Here is a 21,949-nt window from a genome sequence, read left to right on the forward strand (position 1 = left end):
CGATTTTATTTCTTGGTCTTCTAGAACCCTTAGTTTTTATCCAATTGGCCTGAAATTGCAAATCTAAAGGTATGTTAGGACCATAAAGAGGTCTATGTTTTGGTATAGCCCCCCATATAGACCGAACTCCCGATTTTAGTTCTGTGGCTTGTAGAAACCGTGGTTTTTATCCAATTTGCCTAAAATTTGAAATCTAGGGGTATTTTGGGACAATAAAGAGGTCCGCCGAAAATGGTGAGTATTGGTCGATGTTTTAGTATAGCCCCCATATAGACTGATCTCCCGATTTTAGATTTCAAATCAAGGCTTTATTTCATTATTTTCTTGCACACTTACAAGAAATGTTAACGATTTCTCTAAAACTCAAACAAAAATGGTTATTATATATCCAGAATCTGATATAGTCTTCATAGGTAAAATCTTTAAATTTATCTTCGGGAAGTGTACTGGTTGGACTGCTCTGCTTGGGAGAATATCTGTCATCAAATCCCCCTGAAATTTCAAAGGAAACTACAATATTTGATTCATGGTGGTGGGTATTTAAGATTCGGCCCGGCCGAACTTACTGCTGTATATACTTTGATCTCTTGCATTCTGGCCAAAAATCATGGCATATAAGCCGTTGTTATGATCCTGCTCATTTTCTTTCTGTGCAAAATTTCATGTAAATCGGAATGAAGCCTTGGCCTTCGGTGGTCATATGAGTCTAAATCCGGCGAAAGGTACACTGAAAAAAATATTGTCGTGAGGTCAAAGATTTCATGTCTTTAAAATACGAATACAAATTTTGCTTAGCATAGAAAACGCATTTCTCTAAAATAAAGTTATTTTCCTTGTCCAAAAGTCGATAAACATTTCAGTGAAGTCGTATTGTCCTTATAATTAAATGATTTTACTTAAAAATGGGTATCTTAACATGAAAGAAAAAATTTATAGGCTAAGGTCAACTTGACTTTAATAATTCAGAAAAATTCTTTAAATTTAATGAAATTGTCTTTAAATTTGTTTTCTTTTTGCATCTTGACTACAAAGCAAAAAATCGTTCAAATAAAGGACATGTTTTTCCAAACTTTATTTTAAAGAAGTTTTTTACTTCAAACATAGCATAATTTCTACTGGAAGTCGAGTCCTAATTTGGAAAATAAAGTTGCCGTTAACTCGTTTTTAAAGGACTGAGAAAGCGAAAAATTAAAATTTGCTTCCTAGAAGCAAGTACACAAAACCTAAATTTAAAAGAGAATTGTGTCTTAAAAGTATCCTTACTTGTATTCTCCGCTTCTTTGGCTCGGAATCAATACCAAATTTTTTAAAGTAAAGACAAAATCTTTGGAACCGAGTATGCTTTTTTTTCAGTGTATATATGGGTGCTATATCTAAATCTGAATCGATTTCAACCAATTCGGCACGCATAGCTATAATGCTAAATCTACTAACTGTGCAAATCAGTGTAAAACACTGGCTTCTGGAACCATATAAGTATATATCGGCCGACATATACAAATATGGGAGCTATATTCAAAACAGGTTGGATGATAAGTCCCCGGTGTGACACATAGATGGCGTCGCTAGTATTAAATGCATATTATTTTTATATAGTACCAACCTTCAAATGATTCGTGTCAAAATTTGACGTCTGTAAGTCAATTAGTTTGTGAGATAGAGCGAGCGTCTTTTGTGAAGCAACTTTTGTTATTGTGAAAAAAATGAAAAAAAAGGAATTTCGTGTTTTGATAAAATACTATTTTCTGAAGGGAAAACTACGGTGGAAGCAAAAATTTGGCTTGATAATGAGTTTCCGGACTCTGCCCGAGGGAAATCAACAATAATTGATTGATATGCAAAATTCAAGCTTGGTGAAATTAGCACGGAGGACGGTGAACGCAGTGGACGCCCGAAAGATGTGGTTACCGACGAAAACATCAAAAAAATCCACAAAATGATTTTGAATGACCGTAAAATGAAGTTGATCGAGATAGCAGAGGCCTTAAAGATATTAAAGGAACGTGTTGGTCATATCATTCACCAATATTTGGAAATGCGGAAGCTCTGTGCAAAATGGGTGCCACGCGAGCTCACATTTGACCAAAAACAACAACGTGTTGATGATTCTGAGCGGTGTTTGCAGCTGTTAACTCGTAATACACCCGAGTTTTTCCGTCGATATGTCACAATGGATGAAACATGGCTCCATCACTACACTCCTGAGTCCAATCGACAGTCGGCTGAGTGGACAGCGACCGGTGAACCGTCTCCGAAGCGTGGAAAGACTCAAAAGTCCGCTGGCAAAGTAATGGCCTCTGTTTTTTGGGATGCGCATGGAATAATTTTCATCGATTATCTTGAGAAGGGAAAAACCATCAACAGTGACTATTATATGGCGTTATTGGAGCGTTTTAAGGTCGAAATCGCGGCAAAACGGCCATATGAAGAAGAAAAAAGTGTTGTTCCACCAAGACAACGCACCGTGCCACAAGTCATTGAAAACGATGGCAAAAATTCATGAATTGGGCTTCGAATTGCTTCCCCACCCACCGTATTCTCCAGATCTGGCCCCCAGCGACTTTTTCTTGTTCTCAGACCTCAAAAGGATGCTCGCAGGGAAAAAATTTGGCTGCAATGAAGAGGTGATCGCCGAAACTGAGACCTATTTTGAGGCAAAACCGAAGGAGTACTACCAAAATGGTATCAAAAAATTGGAAGGTCGTTATAATCCTTGTATTGCTCTTGAAGGGAACTATGTTGAATAATAAAAACGAATTTTGACAAAAAAAAATGTGTTTTTCTTTGTTAGACCGGTGACTTATCAGCCAACCTGTTATCTAAATCTTAACCGATTTCAATACAATTTGGCACTCTTGACTACACTACTAATTTTACTCCTAGTGCAAAATTTCAACCAAATTGGGGTAACACTCTGGCTTCTGGGACCGTATTAGTCCATATCGGGCGAAAGATATATATGGGAGCTATATCTAAATCTGAACCGATTTCTTCCAAAATCAATAGGATTCTATTTTGACCTAAAACACATACTTGTGCCAAATTTGAAGTAGATTGTGTTCACGGATGTGAACACAAAAATGTGTTCACGGAGAGACGGACATGGCTATATCGACGCAGGAGCCCACCCTGAGCATTTTTGCCAAAGACACCCTGTGTCTATCTCGTCTCGTTCTGTGTGTTGCAAACATATGCACACTGAAAAAACAGTGAACCCTTTTCCATTGCAAAATGAACTAAACTGTAGTAATATTGACCATGATTTAGCCCTTAAGATTTTTTTCAACTTGTCTAGTTTATAATTTTCTTAAATTTTAGTTCATCTATAACATTGTAGTTTAGTTCATTTTTACAACACCATAAGATTTATATACACCTACCAAGTTAAAAAGTCAGTATTATTTTGGTTTACTTGCTTATTTTGTGGGAAACCCGATAATAAAAATTGGTTAACAGTCTCTTTAAAATGTCGACGACTAGACTGTTTTTAAATCAATCATTCCACAGTATAGAGAAATTAAATAATTAAAGGAACGACAAACCGTTTTACTATTATGACAAATTTCATACATTAAAATTAAACTATCTTTAAGCAAAAGTACTTTATTATAAAAACTTATGATGAAAGTTCTTAATACAATGTTTTTTGTGAATAAAAATTATGACCACATGGAAAAGAGAGTAGTTCATTTGAACCCGCTGTTTGGACATTTTGACTTATCCTTTTTTTATTCATCGTAGGTAATTTTTTCACATATCTTGCTGGAAAAAATGGAAACAATAATGAAAATTGTTCAAAACTTAGTACCATGTAATGAAATATTATTTTTAATTCTTCATTTTAGCTTGTAACTTACCATATTTGGGGCATTTTATCAAGTGGTGTAAGGAATTCAACTTTTCTTTGGAAAACGTATCTCATAAAATTTGTACCTGAAACAATTAGAGAAATAATGAAGTATTCTAAATAAACTCATAAAACTGTGTTGTTATCGATGTGAAAGATATAATAAAATAAATATTCTAGTTGAAAGAAAGCCAAAGTTTTAATATAAAACTTACCAATTCTCTATTAAATTGTACGCTGAGGGGAAATATAAAAAGTTGTCCAAATTTATTTGGGTTACTCTGAAATTAAATATTAAATAAAATTATTAAATAACTTTTCAAAAAATCTAATGAAAAAAATAATAATATGCATAAAAAACCAAATATTCTTGATATTCCTAGACAGTCATCAAAATGACGACACGTAATTTCATTTTCGATTTAAAATGCATTTTAGTCTATTGGGAAATGGTAAATTTAAGTTATACTAATTCGACCGTTTTATGAATTTTTGTTTTATACTACTTAAAACCAAATTGAATAAGAAAATAAATGCAAGTTTGGTTCACTTTTTCGCTCACGATGAAAATTATATCGTCTTGAAATCAGCCGTAGTCAAAATGACGAAGGATGACGTTAATGTACAAAAAATAAGGATGGCTGTCCAGGGTTAAAAGAAAGTTAAAGAAAACTTACCAATTCACTATTAAATTACAGGCAAAGGAGTACTAAAAATTTGTCCAAATTTTAAGGGGTTATTCTGAAATTAAATATTTATTTTTACATTAAAAATATTACATTAGTTTCCAAAAAAATTAATTAAAGAAATACTAAAATAAGGTATTAAAAACCTGTAATTTTGATGATAAAAAGGTCATAAAAACGAAAATATTCTAGTTGAAAGAAAGCCAATTTTTAAAAGAAAACTTACCAATTCTCTACCTTTTTAAATTTGTTTTAATCCGTCTGGAATTGCTCTGAAATTAAATATCGCTTTTACAACAAAGAAAAACATTAAACTGGTTTCCAAAAAAAAAAAAAATAATTAACAAATAATAATATACATAAAAAATATTCTTTACAAAAGAAAGCCATATTAAAAAAATACTTACCAATTTATGAATAAACTATACGCTGAGATATTACAAAAATTTTCCAAATTCATCTGGAATTGAATATTAATTTTTTACATTGAATAATGAAAATTTCAATACACTTTCAATTTCAACATATTTTACTAAATATTCTTAATAACTTTTTTCTAAACTACCGATAAAATATTAATAACTTTCATTTAAAATAATAAACAAACACCAATATATGACTCAAAAATCCAAAATATTCCATGCCTTTATATTCCCTTGTTGCATACCTACTTAAAAGATGCAACAGCCCACGCCAACGCCAACTATACAACTGAAGCATGCCAAACAAAACCAAGCAAAGCCAAAACATTCCTACAACAACAAAAACACATGTGCCTTTATTGAAAACAACACCTTATCCAGCCAAAAACCATCAACGAATAACAAACACACACACACAAGCCACTAAATGAACAAAAATAAAAACAACCCCACACTCATGTATACACAACAAAACTCAAGTAACATCATCTTTACATTAATCACATTCCACTATTCCGATAAAGATCTCTGTACTATGCATTAGTTCATCGCATCTGCTGACAATTTACTCTAAGAATAATATTCGTAAAGGCACACCAGTTTATGAGCGATGAAACGTTTAACTTAAAATTTGCAAAATTTTCATGAAATTTTATCTACCATTTTTGACGAAAATGTCTATAAATTTAATTACATGTGAACTAAAAATATTTCATTGTGTAATTTTTTACCAACAATTATTAACTATAGGAATAGTCAGTAAGAAATTGCTATCCACTTTCAAGTTCATTTTTCGTAAAAAAATATTTTCTCATACAAAAAGATCTTATAGTAAATTGCACTTATTATTTAGAAAATACTTTACATTTCACAAGTAGTTTTATAGCATGACAAACGAATTTTTTACTACCAGTTAAGAAATTTTTTAAGGAAATTTCCATCGTATTTTGTAGGCCATGAACTAAACGATTGCTACTTAGAATTTGTAAAATTTCCTTTCGAGTAGTTAATTTTCGTTCAAGATACGAAAAATGAACTAAAATTCTGGAAAATTCTTGTAATAAATTATTGTAAAAATCTTCTTAATTTTACGAGACACTTTTTTTTCTGTGCACTAACTTGTAATACCCTGTTCCACAGTGTGACGCAGGGTATAAACAACCCTCCAAAACTTAACTTCGGAAGCCTCATGAAGGAAATTTCCTCATGAAGGAAATTTCCCTCTAATTACCATCCGAAAATTGGTCCATATCTGTTCATAATTATCTATAGACTATATAACAATAATATATAAAACAATTAAAAACAAAAGAGGCTTATTTATAGTGCACTGATAAACAGTAAACTCACCAGGGAGAAAAATTTTAATTAATTTTAGAACATTTTAACTAAACAGTATTACATACGCTGACATCACGCGGATATCACAAAAATAAGTAAAATAAGTTCTTCAACAAATTCAAGAAAATTTATTAGACATTATTAATTTTTTTCACTTCCCAGCAAAGAAAGCGTTGCCAAAAAAGTAATGAAAATGTTCTTTTTGGATGAATTTAACATAGGCTTGTCATAGGACGGAATTTGCATCACTTCTTTAGGTGTGATCCGAATTCAATGTTTTGGATGTAAATTAAAAAATTCTGTGTTATTTTCTCAAATAAATAATTTTTATACTTTTTATAATTTTTAATGGATTCTAACGCTTGTCGGAACGTTTGACCTCAAATATTTTCAAAAATTCACAATTTTTTCAGATTGGATTTAGCATCTTTTCGACAAAATTTAAATGGTTTGTACCATTTTATGAATTCTTAACCTATTTGGTTAAGAATTCATAATTAAAAGTATGAAAAACCCAAGTTATAAAAAATTGAATTAAAAGAACTACCCAGGAAGGTAGTTAAAATAAAGAACATCATTGGGAGTGCATCTTCTGGAAGTGCTTTTAAAGTTGTGCTTTTGGAAGAACTTCCAAATTTTTTTGCTGGGTTGTTAAAGAAAATTTTGTAATTTGAAGGAAAACCGTGGAGTTCAAAATTCCAAGAATGTCTTTAGTGCCATACGAAGTTTAAGGTGGGAGCATTTGAAGTAAAATTTAAAAATTTAAAGAAATAATTAACTATTTTGTTAGAAGTACAAATTTAGTAAATTTTTATGCTTGATTTGGGAATAATTTTTCCCGTTTTTTATTTCATTTAACTAACGTTCCCAAAAAAATTTTAGAGTAAAGGAGACTTTCTCCAAACATAATAATTTCATAAACTAAAATAAAGTTAAATTGGCTTTAGTGAAATGGAGTGTTCGTTGTTTGGTTTTTTTAGTATACAGCACATTTTTCCCCAACGAAATCGCCATTATATATGTGTTTTTGTTTTTTTTTTTTGTGTTACTCATCCGTTGCTATAAAGGGATACTCATACCAAAATTCTTTACATATTTTCAGATATTCTACGCCTTTTCCAGCTCCATCGGTCTAATGAATATCATTGACGATTGGGACTTTTTCCTAGGCAAACGAAGCAGGCCACGCGGAGAAACCATACTTGAGAAGGGTGATATAACAAAAAGTAATGCAATAACAGCATGGTTTCATATTTAGCGCTAGTGAGCTTTCCATTTTGCATTTTACAGCTCATGTATTGTTCAACATTGTTACGGCATCAGTTTCCATGGGTCTGGTCTTTTCCTCAGTACTTTTAATATTTGGCTTGAAAAGGGTAAGTTTGCACCCTCAAAAAAAAAATCGCTTCTGTAACATATGCCCTAAACACATTTTGCTTCAAGTATATATATTTTCATGATTGGTCCAAACAAAATATTGTTTGTATTGTTCAAACATATTATGTTTCAACTTAGGCATATACTGGTAGAAAAAAAATTTTAATGAAATTTTCTTTGTGTATATATAAAGGGTGCACTATGGGCGAAAATTGAAAATTTGCGGCAAAAATTATTTACCATCAATCTAGTATCGCCAAACATGGTATATCGATATATCTTATCAAAATCAAATGTTACCAACAAAAAGGGAGTCAATCCCCCTTATTCCAGGTGCGTTACTATAGAGGGGTCGAAATTGTAATTCCGCTTGGAATACTATAGAATATACTCTTAGATAGAGTTTAATTTATATTTGCTTATTTTCCTTTTTAAGAAAGCGCCTTATACCCAGAACTTGATGTAAATAGTATAAACCAGTTGTCATTTTATTAAATTAATTTTATTAATTAAAATTAAACAAATATTAACCATCAAAATCACATTCTTCGGTATCTAACTCTAATTCCGTCCCTCTGTGTTTGTTGTTCGCAGGATTCCGGTCGCAATTATTAACCGCTTTTGATAAAATTTGGTACAACATGTTTTCTTGGTCAAAGGACAAACACGGTTGAATTTCGAAAAAAATGAATCAAAGTTACATATAGCCCCCATATATATATATGTATCGCCCGATTTCGATAAATTAGACCATACTGCGCTTATTTACTTCCCGATTGTCTTCAAATTTAACACAAAGTAATTTTTTATAGTACCCTTAAAGTGTGCAAAAGTTCATCAAATTCGGTTCAGATTTAGATATAGCTACCATATATATGTATCGCCCGATTTTCCCCAATTTGACTATAAAACCCTTACATTTATTTTAGTATGGGCAAGTTTGGGCAGACAAACTTTACAGCACGTAAAAGTATACTTCTTCACGAACAATAATAAGCAAAAATTGTCATTAACAATCGTTAACATTTCTAGTTCTATTCCTCGCAAATATACGTATGTGTTACAATTTTCACATATAAACCGCACTTTTGAATCCATAAATTCAAGTTCAAAAACAAAAATATTTTGTAAAGTCTTTACAGCATTTTGAACTACTAAAGTTCCTCTTAGAATCTACATTTAAAAATTTTCTTTATTCACTTTTATTGCGAAAAAAATTAAGCACGAAATTTTTCAATTTTTGTTCGCCTTCATTAAACGCAACTGGCATAAATTTTGGTAAACATTGGCAGCCTTTTTCTCGTGAACAGGGTTGCCAAGTTTTAAATTAACTTTCGATTTTTACTTTCCAAGATGTTCTATAGTAATTTCAATTGGAATATCCAATAATTTTTCATTTTGAAAATTTGACTTTTTGCCGCTGTTTTACGATTTCCGCCCATAGTGGGGTGGTTAAAATTTCAAGGGCCGATGTTGATTTTGAATAAAACACAAACTATTTAGGAAATTATTGTAATTTTATTTTATTATGATATATTGGTATTACTCAATTATGTATGGAACAAAATATCGGCCAAATGGGCGCCGCGACCTCGGTGGCACACCTTCATCCGATGCTCCAAATTTTCGATGACACTGAGACATAATGGACGTTCTATGCCGTTAATGTGCCGAATTATCTCATACTTTAGCTCTTGAATTGTTGCTGGCTTATCGACGTACACCTTTTCTTTCAAATAACCCCAAAGAAAAAAGTCCAACGGTGTCAAATCACATGATCTTGGCGGCCAATTGATATCGCCATTACGTGAGATAACACGGCCATTGAATTTGTTGCGCAAAAGAGCCATTGTTTCGTTAGCTGTGTGGCAAGTGGCACCGTCCTGCTGAAACCACATATCATCCATATCTTCCAATTCGGGCCATAAAAAGTTCGTTATCATCTCACTATAGCGAACACCATTCACAGTAACTGCCTGACCGGCCTCATTTTGGAAAAAATACGGCCCGATGATGCCGCCAGCCCATAAACCGCATCAAACAGTCACTCTTTGTGGGTGCATTGGTTTTTCGACAATCACTCTTGGATTCTCATTGGCCCAAATGCGGCAACTCTGTTTATTGACGAATCCACTGCGTAGAAAATGTGCCTCATCACTGAAGATGATTTTCTTCGAAAATTGATCATCCATTGTTGCCATTTCTTGGAACCATTTGACACGTTGTTGGATTGTGTTTCTCTCCATGGTTCAAACCGAGTAAGTCTGAAATAGAGAAATGTCAAAAAAAATTCGGAAAAAAACTTGGCGTTTAGGTGTGGTTCACATTCAACATCGGCCCTTATAATTTAACCAACCTTTATTTTTAAGGCGCCAATTGGTTACTTCCATTCTTTTACTTGCAGCATACTCTATAGGTCACTCTTTCTAAACACATATATGTTTATAGGCTATTTCTAAATTAATATATGTTTGCATCCAAGCATTTTATATTTACAAGCATTTTATGTCCCAAACAATTATGTTGTAACATATTAATATATATGTCCCAAACATGTTATGCTAGTTTATGAACATTATATGCTTGCACTCAAAAATATTGTGTTGAAAAATTTGAGTTCCAAACATATAATTTTTACACCCAAACATATGAAAAACAGTCTTTTTCGTCCGTGTGGTTGTAAATGGATATATAATGCACTCAAAAATAAAGTGAACTCTCTATTTCACTAAAGCCAATTAAACTATATATGATCACACTGCAACCTTCAATAACGAAGCTATCGTGCTGAAATTTTACACAAACTTGTTTTCGTTTGCATGAAGTTAAGGTTCAAAGATGCCATATATTTGTCCATATTTCGATGTATCCCCCATATAACCTCATCTCCCGATTTGACTTCTTGCGCTTCTAGCCACTGCACTTTTTATCCGATTTGCCTGAAATCGGAAATCCAGAGGCACTTTGGGTCCATCAACAATTGTGCGGAAGACAGTGTGTATAGGTCCATTTATCGGTATAGTCCGATCTCCTGATTTGCCTTCTTGGGTTTCTATACATCCCAATTTTATTCCGATTTGAATGAAATTCAAAATCTAGGAGTTCGTAAATACGTGAGGCAAATATGGTGTTCAGTTCGGCCCGGCCAAACTTAAGTCCCTATATACTTAATTTCAATAAAAACAAGTATATACGGCCGTAAGTTCGGCCAGGCCGAATCTTATGTACCCTCCACCATGGATTGCATAGAAACTTCTACTAAAGACGGTCATCCACAATTAAATTACTTGGGTTGCGGCCGATGGCAAGGCATCTTAAAACATCTTAACATTATCTTCTAAATTGTAAGTTAGTCCAATTTTGGCATGGTTGTTATCGACCATACACAAGCCTCAAAGAGGCTCCGGAGGTCAAATCTGGGGATCGGTTTATATGGGGGCTATATATAATTATGAACCGATGTGGACCAATTTTTGCATGGTTGTTAGAGACCATATACCAACACTATGTACTAAATTTCAGCCGGATCGGATGAAATTTGCTTCTCTTTGAGGCTCCGCAAGTCAAATCTGGGGATCGGTTTATATGGGGGCTATATATAATTATGGACCGATGTGGACCAATTTGTGGATGGTTGTTAAAGACCATATACCAACACCATGTACCAAATTTCAGCCAGATCGGATGAATTTTGCTTCTCTTTGAGGCTCCGCAAGCCAAATCTGGGGATCGGTTTATATGGGGGCTATATATAGTTATGAACCGATGTGGACCAATTTTTGCATGATTGTTAGAGACTATTTGCCAACACCATGTACCAAATTTCAGCCAGATCGGATGAAATATGCTTCTCTTAAAGGCTCCGCCAGCCAAATCTGGGGGTCGGTTTATATGGGGGCTATATATAGTTATGAACCGATGTGGACCAATTTTTGCATGGATGTTAGAGACCATATTCTAACATCATGTACCAAATTTCAGCCAGATCGGATGAAATTTGCTTATCTTTGAGGCTCCGCAAGACAAATCTGGGGATCGGTTTATATGGGGGCTATATATAATTATGAACCGATGTGGACCAATTTTTGCATGGTTGTTAGAGACCATATACCAACACTATGTACTAAATTTCAGCCGGATCGGATGAAATTTGCTTCTCTTTGAGGCTCCGCAAGTCAAATCTGGGGATCGGTTTATATGGGGGCTATATATAATTATGGACCGATGTGGACCAATTTGTGGATGGTTGTTAAAGACCATATACCAACACCATGTACCAAATTTCAGCCAGATCGGATGAAATTTGCTTCTCTTTGAGGCTCCGCAAGCCAAATCTGGGGATCGGTTTATATGGGGGCTATATATAATTATGGACCGATGTGGACCAATTTTTGCATGGTTCTTAGAGACCATATACCAACACTATGTACTAAATTTCAGCCGGATCGGATGAAATTTGCTTCTCTTTGAGGCTCCGCAAGCCAAATCTGGGGATCGGTTTATATGGGGGCTATATATAGTTATGAACCGATGTGGACCAATTTTTGCATGATTGTTAGAGACTATTTGTCAACACCATGTACCAAATTTCAGCCAGATCGGATGAAATATGCTTCTCTTAGAGGCTCCGCCAGCCAAATCTGGGGGTCCGTTTATATGGGGGCTATATATAATTATGGACCGATGTGGACCAATTTGTGGATGGTTGTTAAAGACCATATACCAACACCATGTACCAAATTTCAATCGGATCGGATGAATTTTGCTTCTCTTTGAGGCTCCGCAAGCCAAATCTGGGGATCGGTTTATATGGGGGCTATATATAGTTATGAACCGATGTGGACCAATTTTTGCATGATTGTTAGAGACTATTTGTCAACACCATGTACCAAATTTCAGCCAGATCGGATGAAATGTGCTTCTCTTAGAGGCTCCGCCAGCCAAATATGGGGGTCCGTTTATATGGGGGCTATACGTAAAAGTGAACCGATATGGCCCATTTGCAATACCATCCGGCCTACATCAATAGCAACTACTTGTGCCAAGTTTCAAGTCGGTAGCTTGTTTCGTTCGGAAGTTAGCGTGATTTCAACGGACGGACGGATGGACGGACGGACGAACATGCTTAGATCGACTCAGAATTTCAACACGACCTAGAATATATATACTTTATGGGGTCTTAGAGCAATATTTCAATGTGTTACAAACGGAATGACAAAGTTAAGAAACCCCCCATCCTATGGTGGAGGGTAAAAAAAAAACTCATTACATTAACGAAAAGTTTCATAGTATTTATGAAATGTTTTTCGTTAGCTTACTTTTAATTAACTAATTTCGTCAATACTACAAAGCTTTTTGTACGATTTTGCCTCCACTGAATATTTCGTTTAAATTTCGTTTATTTCATTACAGAAAAAACGAGAGCTATTCTTACCCTGGATTTTGATGATGATGACAGACCTGCTGGTGGAATTCTCCTATATAGCATATTTTGCTGTTATGCGTCACGTTGACTTTGACCCAATAAATGGCTTTATATTCACACTCATTTTCTTCATTACGACATTGAATGTAAGTTTTGTTTTAACAACGCTCAGATCAAATTTTATGTACTCTCCAGCAAAGGGATGGGACTTTTAATGCTATGATGGCGACAAATGTTTAACAAAGCAATGATCGAACTTAAAATAATTTAAGATTACACTGAAAAAATAGCAAAGATTTTGGTTTTACAAAATCCGGGTATTGAAGTATCGACAATTCTCTTTTACGTTTGAGCTATGCGTACTTGATTCCAGGAAACAAATTATTGTTTTTTTTTATTCATATTTTTTCTTCATGTGGTATCAAAGTCCTTTAAGACCGTGTTAATGACAACTTAAATTTTCAAATTCAGACTTGGCTTCAAGTAGAAATCATGCAATTTTTCAATTAAAAAATGTTTTTGGACAATTTTTTGTTTGAGACAATTTCATTAATTTTGAAGATTTTTTCAAAATTGTTAAAACCAAGCCCTTTAACCTTGGTCAGGTTAAGATACCAATTTTTTTTTAAACGAATCACTTAACCATTAGGACAAACTGACTGCATTGAAAAGTTCATTGACTTTCATACTAAGCAAAATTCGCATTCGTATTTTAAGGACATGGAAATTTTGGGTTCACAACAATATTTTTTTTAGTGTAGAATATAATATTCAGCGATTCTGAAATTCAAAAGTATCTTGTAATTGATCCAACAATTCATGTTTGAGATCAACAGTAAGTCGAGATTTTGTTGTTGAATGAGAGTTGGACCAATGGTCGTCCAGGATTAAGTCTAAAGGCCCACAAAGAACAACTCACACGGGTTACCATTTGATGAATCTCTCACTTTTCGATGAATACTGGTAGATTCTAAAATTATGTCAATGATAAGAAATTACGTTGGAGAAGTTTTCAAACACTCTTAGACAGAGGAAGAATCTATGATCTGAGTCCAAAGAGATCGTTTTTTGTCGCTAATAGAAATGACCGACATGGTATCCCTTCCTCTAAGACACATAATGATTTTAAATAAATTTTTCCAATGTTTTTCTTTTCAGATTTATTGTATATTATGTGTTATATCTCAATATCAATTGTACAAAACTATAGAATCTCTAAATGAAGGTGACGAAGAAAATGTAAGTATGCAATAAAGAATGGTGGAATTTAAAAAAAAAAAAAAAAAAAACAAGTATATACGGCCGTAAGTTCGGCCAGGCCGAAGCTTATGTACCCTCCATCATGGAATGCGTAGAAACTTCTTCTAAACACTGCCATCCACAATCGAAGTACTTACGTTGCGGTAACGCTTGCCGATGGCAAGGTATCTTAAAACCTCCTACCACCATCTTCTAAATTGTATGTAAGTCCATACGTGGTATATATTAAATCAAAAAAGATCGATCCAATACGTATATAATTTAGCTTGACAAAGTAGACATAAAATTTTGACAAAATTTTCTACAGAAATAAAATTTTAACAAAATTTTCTATAGAAATAAAATTTTCACAAAATTTTCTATAGAAATAAAAATTTTGACAAAATTTTTTATGGAAGTAAAATTTTGACAAAAATTTCTACAGAAATAAAATTTTAACAAAATTTTCTATAGAAATAAACTTTTGACAAAATTTTCTATAGAAATAAAATCTTGGTAGATTATTTTTGGCTCGAGTGGCAACCATGATTATGAACCGAATAAAATTTGAACAAAATTTTCTATAGAAATAAAATTTTGACAAAATTTTCTATAGAAATAAAATTTTGACAAAATTTTCTATAGAAATAAAATTTTGGTAGATTATTTTTGGATCTAGTGGCAACCATGATTATGAACCGATATGGACCAATTTTTGTGTGATTGGACCAATTTTGGTATGGTTGTTAGCGACCGGATCGGATGAATTTTGCTCCTCCAAGAGGCTCCGGAGGTCAAATCTGGAGAATGTTTTATATGGGGGCTATATATAATTATGGACCGATATGGACCAATTCTGGCACGGTTGTTAAAGATCATATATTAACACCATGTTCCAAATTACAACCGGATTGGATTAAATTTGCTTCTCTTGGAGACTTCGCAAGCCAAATCTGGGGATCGGTTTATATGGGGGCTATATATAATTATGAACCGATGTGGACCAATTTTTGCATGGTTGTTAGAGACCATATACCAATATCATGTACCAAATTTCAGGCAGATCGGATGAAATTTGCTTCTCTTTGAGGCTCCGCAACCCAAATCTGGAGATCGGTTTATATGGGGGCTATATATAATTATGGACCGATGTGGGCCAATTTTTGCATGATTGTTAGAGACCATATACCAACACCATGTACCAAATTTCAGCCGGATCGGATGAAATATGCTTCTCTTAGAGGCTCCACAAGCCAAATCTGGGGATCGGTTTATATGGGGTCTATATATAATTAGGGAACGATATGGACCAATTTTTGCATGGTTGTTAGAGACCATATACCAACACCATGTACCAAATTTCAGCCGGATCGGATGCCAATTTAAACCTATTTTAGTTCGTGGAATTATTATGTTTTGAGAAAGTTTTCTTAATAATTTTTTGTGTAATGAACTAACAAACTGAAAACAAATATATACGAACGTAAGTTCGGCCAGGCCGAATCTTAAATACCCACCACCATGAACCGAAAGATATAATTGTTTTCTTAGAAAACTCTTCGTCAGGTTACTTGACTTATGCATAGACCAAATATATCTCCAGATTTTGAATTTCAGGTAAATCGGATAAAATTTGCGGTGTCTATAGCCCAAGAAGTCAAATCAGGAGATGGGATTATACCAAAACATGGACCGATACACATCCACTTGTGGTTCTGAAATACCTCTAGATTCCCAAGTTCAGATAAATCGGATAAAAAGTACGGTTTCTAGAAGCCCAAGAAGTAAAATCGGGAGGTCGGTCTATATAGGGGCTATACCAAAACATGGACTGATACACACCATTTGCGACACACCCATTTGTGGTCCTAAAATACCTCTTGATTTCCAATTCGAGTCTGACATTGGAAATTTAAGTTGTTTAAAATGAAGAAAAAAAGCTTAAAAAAATTATTGAATAAATTTTGATTCCTACACCGAAAAAAAGTGAACTGTTTTATAGGAAGAATGAACTACCTCGCACGAAAATTGAACTAAATTTTGCTCCACATTTTGTTAAAACCAGGAAATTTTAATGCCATGTTGTACTTTTTAACTGCAGTTCACGAAATTACATCATCTCATAGAAGAAAAAATTATCTAAAAGTAAAGAAGAAAATCATTGGCGCCAAATCATGACCACACATGATCATTCTTACTATTTTTGGGAATCGTACGAAAATCTTCTTTTGCTTTAGTTCATATTGAACTTATGTGTACGGTCATTGAACTTTATACTCACGTTTAGTTCATAAAATTTTTGAGACATACTTAAAAAAAAGTAAGATTTCATTAAGCTGTGGAAAATTTCGATAAAAATAATAAAATTTAACTACTAGCAAATATTTTTTTTCCAATAAAAATAAGTTACATTTAGAGTTAGTTTAACTACGGAAATTTTTTTCTGTATAGAATCAAGTACGCAAAACTCATATTTAAATGAAAAATGTGTGTTTAAAGTATCTTTACTGCAATTCTCCGCTTCTTTGGTTCGGAATCAATACCAAAATCATTAGTGTAAAGATAATAACTTTGGAACCGGGTATGTTTTTTCAGTGCAGGGTTCAATCAAACACCAAAAGATATAATCGGGCAGCACTCAGTGATAAGATAAAAATTCGTCACTGTGGTATCTCAATGGACTGAAAAGTCTAAGTGAGCCTGAAATATCGGGCTACCACTATACCAAACCTAAGCCATCAAATACGTGCGTCGAATATTGTGGGTATCGGTCCAATTTTATACTAACTTGTCATTCCGTTTGTAACAAATCGAAATATTGGTCTCAGACCCCATAAATTCCATATATATTCTGTGTGGTGGTTAAATTCTGAGTTGATCCAGCGATGTCAGTCCGTCTTTCATCTATCGTTTTGATTTCATGGGCTTCTAAACACCACTGTATCAGATTTATCTCAAATTGGAAATCTAGAGGCGCTTTGGGTGTACAAATAGGTGTGCCGAATACGTTTTGGTATAGCATACCCCTATCTCCTAATTTGATTTAGATACCTAGCAAAAAAACATCGCCAAAAAGTATAGAAAATGTTCTTTTTGGATCCGGAAGTGGTGCAAACTTGGCGCAGAAGCGATGAATATCAGCAGCCATTACACTGAATTTGCATTACTTCTTAACCCTTGTGTACGTGAGTATGTGATAACACTGGAAGCGATACCAGCGTGATGAGGTCGCGTGGGACCTACAATAAAAAAAAGGATGGTAGAGAGGTTATCCCTACGATATTTTTCGATCATTTACTGTAGGTGGACTCTTCTATAATGCACAAATTGCATATATAAACATTTGGTTGTAAATATAGAGTTTTATTTAATTTTTAATAGGATACAGATAATGTTAAAATTTTTTATTAGTATACTAGTGGCCCTGATGTTTGACGCAGGCGTGGTACCTCTAAGTATCCTTATACGTACCAAGCAACAATATATTGTTTTTGTAGTTGAATGTTCTTAAAAAAACTGGATTTTTTAAGGAAAAACAATACGATTTTTTTTAGTGGCGTTCGTTTTGCTCGCAGTATTATGTGCACAGTGGTTGTTTCAAACTTGGTCCAAATTGAGGCACATCTTGCCAAATTCCAGGAGTCGATAGGTCTGGAAAATGTATAGAAATATAAAAACTTATTTCGACCACGATTTCCATGAAGTTCAAATAACTTTTTTTGCACTTTTACTCTCACTATATTGGATATATCAACGGAAGACATAAAATTATGTACTACCAAGCAACGAAACCAATGGAAACTTCAAAAATGACAAATTCTTCCAAATAACGGTATTTTCTGAAAGGATGTTAGTGTTATTAATTGTTCCAAATGCGAAAATCGCAATATCTTTACACTGCTTTTTAAACTGTACTAAAACCACTAATGTAATTAGTAATAGGTCCCATTGGACCTCATCACGCAGAATCGCACTAAACTTTTTCAAATACCTATAAAAACCGATTTAATGATTCAATCACATAAAAATTTAAAGTTTTCAACTTAAAACACTTCAGTACAAGAAGTCATAAACCATCAAGCTGAAATTCATATAAAAGATAAAGTTATGTATGAATAAAAATCAAAAAGGTCCAGCGGGACCTCATCGCGCACAGAAGGTGTAATCCGAATTCTGTGTTTTGAATGTGAATTAAAAAATTTCGTGATATTTTGCCAAATAAATAATTTCTTTGATTTTTTTATGACTTTTAATGCATTCTAACGCTGGTCTGAAATATTTGACTTCAAAAATTTTTAAAAATTCGCGATTTTTCTACAATGGGTTTTGGATTTTTTTCGACAAAATTTGAATAATTACCCAGCAAAAAAAATTTGGAAGTTCTTCCAAAGGCACAACTTTAAAAGCACTTCCAGAAGATGCACTCCCAATGATGTTCTTTATTTTAACTACCCGGGAAGTTCTTTTATTTCAATTTTTTATAATTTGGTTTTTTCATACTTTTAATGGTTAATTTTAACTTTTTTGTTTCAAGTAAGTTAAAAACAGAGTAAGAATTCATAAAATGGTAGAAGTCATTTAAATTTTGTCGAAAAAAATCCTAATTCCAATCTGAAAAAATTGTGAATTTTTGAAAATATTTGTAGTCAAACGTTTCCGACAAGCGTTAGAAACCACTAAAATTATAAAAAAAAAACAAGTATATACGGCCGTAAGTTCGGCCAGGCCGAAGCTTATGTACCCTCCACCATGGATTGCGTAGAAACTTCTACTGAAGACTGTCATCAACAATCGAATTACTTGGGGTGCGGTAACTTTTGCCGATGACAATGTATCTTAAAACTTCCTAATACCGTAATATATACCACGTATTCCATACGTGGTATATATTAAACTTAAAATGGCCTATTAAATATGTATATAATTAAGTTTGACAAAATTTTCTATAGAAATAAAATTTTGACAAAATAAAATTTTGACAACATTTTCTATAGAATTAAAATTTTGAGAACATTTTGTATAGGAATAAACATTCGACAAAATTTTCTATAGAAATAAAATTTTGATAAATTTTCTATACACGCTCACAAAAAATCGCTTCTGTAACATATACTCCCAAACATATTTTGCTTCAAGCATATATATTTTTGGGTATTGCCCAAACATTTATATGTTTGATCTCTTCCAATATATAATATGTTTGAAAGCATATTGGTCTAAACAATATATGTTTGGATAGTCTCAGTTCCAAACATTTTGTATTTTTGCATCCAAATTCAATAATGTTGTCTTCCAAAAAACAATATGTTATTATGTGACCATATAATATGTTTGGAAGCATTTTGCACCCAAAAATATTATATATTATATGCTTAAAAAAATTCTCCCAAACAATATTGTGCTCAAAATTTTATTTATTTATTTATATATTTACAATCATAATGAATTATGAAAATAAACAGGTAATATAGGTGCTAACATAGGTTTTCGACCTGAATGCTCAAAATTTTGTTTCTGTCCAATTGTATATTCCCCCACATCTTTCTCACTTCCACGAGATTTTTTAGTTCTTAGCACCTTTATCTGTAATACAAACATTGTAGAAGAAATTATTAAATTGTATGATTTTTTTTTATTTTAATTTTACCTTTTGCCGGACGGGGATTCGAACAGCGGACCACACAGTTTGTAAGGATCAAAGAAGTAGCTGATCAATTGCTAAGGGAAAAATAAAATGTTAATTTTGTAATAACAAGCAACAACCACCAACTTAATTCAATATCGCTCCCTGTTAAATAGCGCTCCAAGCTACTAAACACATATATGTTTATAGGCTATTTCTAAATTAATATATGTTTGCATCCAAGCATATTATATTTACAAACATTTTATGTCCCAAACATAATATGTTCTAACATATTAACATATATGTCCCAAACATGTTATGCTAGTTTATGAACATTATATGCTTGCACTCAAAAATATTGTGTTTAAAAATTTGTGTTCCAAACATATAATGTTTATAGCCAAACATATGAAAAACAGTCTTTTTCATCCGTGTAGAAATAAAATTTTGCTAGATTATTTTTGCAAAAATTGGTCCACATCGGTCCATAATTATATATAGCCCCCATATAAACCGATCCCGAGATTTGGTTTTGGAGCCACTTGGAGGAGCAAATTTCATCCGAGTCAGTTGAAATTTGGTACATTGTGCTAGTATATGGCCGTTAACAACCATGCCTAACTAGGTCCATATCGATCTATATTTATATATAGCCCTCAGATAAATCGATCCCCAATCACACAAAAATTGGTTCATATCAAGTTCATAATTGTATATAACCCCATATTTCAATTCTGGCTCTCTACGTACCGTGCAAAAGTCTATATCGATTCGTAATTATTTATAGACTTACCTATACATACCTTTTTTGTCTAATATATACCACGTATGGACTACCTCACAATTTAGAAAACGATGTTAAGAAGTTTTAAGATACCACAACCCAATTAATTCGATTGTGGATTACAGTCTTTCGTAGAAGTTTCTACGCAATCCATGGTGGAGGGTACATAAGATTCGGCCTGGCCGAACTTACGGCCGTATATACTTGTTTTATTTATTTTAATTTATATATATTTGTATTTGTAATTGATTCTTACTATTTTTGGGAATAGTGAGAAAATTTTCTTTTGCTTTAGTTCATATTGAACTTTTGTGTACAGTCTTTGAACTTTATACCCACGTTTAGTTTGATGAAGATTTTTGAGACATACATAGAAAAAGGAAAGTTTCATTGGGCTGTGGAAAATTTCGCAAAAAAGTAAAAAAAAATTAACTAAAAACATATAATTTTTTTTTTTTTCGGTGTACTAAGGAAGTTATTGTGATGTCAAAACGATAATAGCTAAAAAATCACCCTTTACTTGTTTTTGATATTATAATATGTAATAAATAATATATAATTTAATTCCATTTCTCCGATTAGGTAACACCAACTACACATGAAGTATATCCAAGATGACCAAATACATCGACTATTGAGATGGAAGACTTCTCAACAATTGATGACTCCCACGTATCGAAATATTCAAGGCATATTTCGTTAATTCCTCAAACTGGTGTTGTAATGCCTGCCATACCTGAAGATGACACTAATTAAAAAGTCAATGGGAACCATACAATTCAATAATCATAATTGATAGATTATTTTTACTTAATTTTTGATGTATATATTGCTCGTATTGTTGTCATTAATAGTCTATTATGTGTTTGCGTGTAATATAAAATAATAAGATAAATGGATTATGTTATAATTAATTGGTAATTTAGTTGGATGCAGAGAGTTTAACACGTTTGAAGCGATCAAACAGTTTATTACCTATAAGGTGTATCCGGAGACCTCAAATATGTTGGAACGATTTGAGTCCTGAGTCGACATGAGGCATATAACCCTAATTAAAACCAGCCCAGTATTTGTTGGGAATTTTTAAAATAAGTTTGGGATACAATGTGGCTGATGATTCACACTTCTGTATTCTACTACACACAAAAACAAAATTTTATCTTCAATTACGAAATTAATTGATCCAATTATTTTTTAATTGA

General features: G+C 33.0%; 1 protein-coding gene across 1 annotated transcript in view; it reads left to right on the forward strand.

The window, feature by feature from the left end:
• LOC142236356 (uncharacterized) overlaps positions 1-21,642 on the forward strand; it is a 30,608-nt gene extending 8,966 nt beyond the window's left edge. Inside the window, exons 2-6 of the mRNA XM_075307602.1 lie at positions 7,399-7,522; positions 7,587-7,672; positions 13,086-13,244; positions 14,257-14,337; positions 21,330-21,642. Of these exons, the coding sequence (XP_075163717.1) occupies positions 7,399-7,522; positions 7,587-7,672; positions 13,086-13,244; positions 14,257-14,337; positions 21,330-21,365 (486 nt within the window). The 3' untranslated portion in view covers positions 21,366-21,642. The remainder of the gene's footprint in view (positions 1-7,398; positions 7,523-7,586; positions 7,673-13,085; positions 13,245-14,256; positions 14,338-21,329) is intronic.
• The last annotated feature ends 307 nt before the right edge of the window (positions 21,643-21,949 follow it).

Source organism: Haematobia irritans, chromosome 4 (genome assembly GCF_050003625.1).
Source record: "Haematobia irritans isolate KBUSLIRL chromosome 4, ASM5000362v1, whole genome shotgun sequence".
NCBI lineage: Eukaryota > Metazoa > Arthropoda > Insecta > Diptera > Muscidae > Haematobia > Haematobia irritans.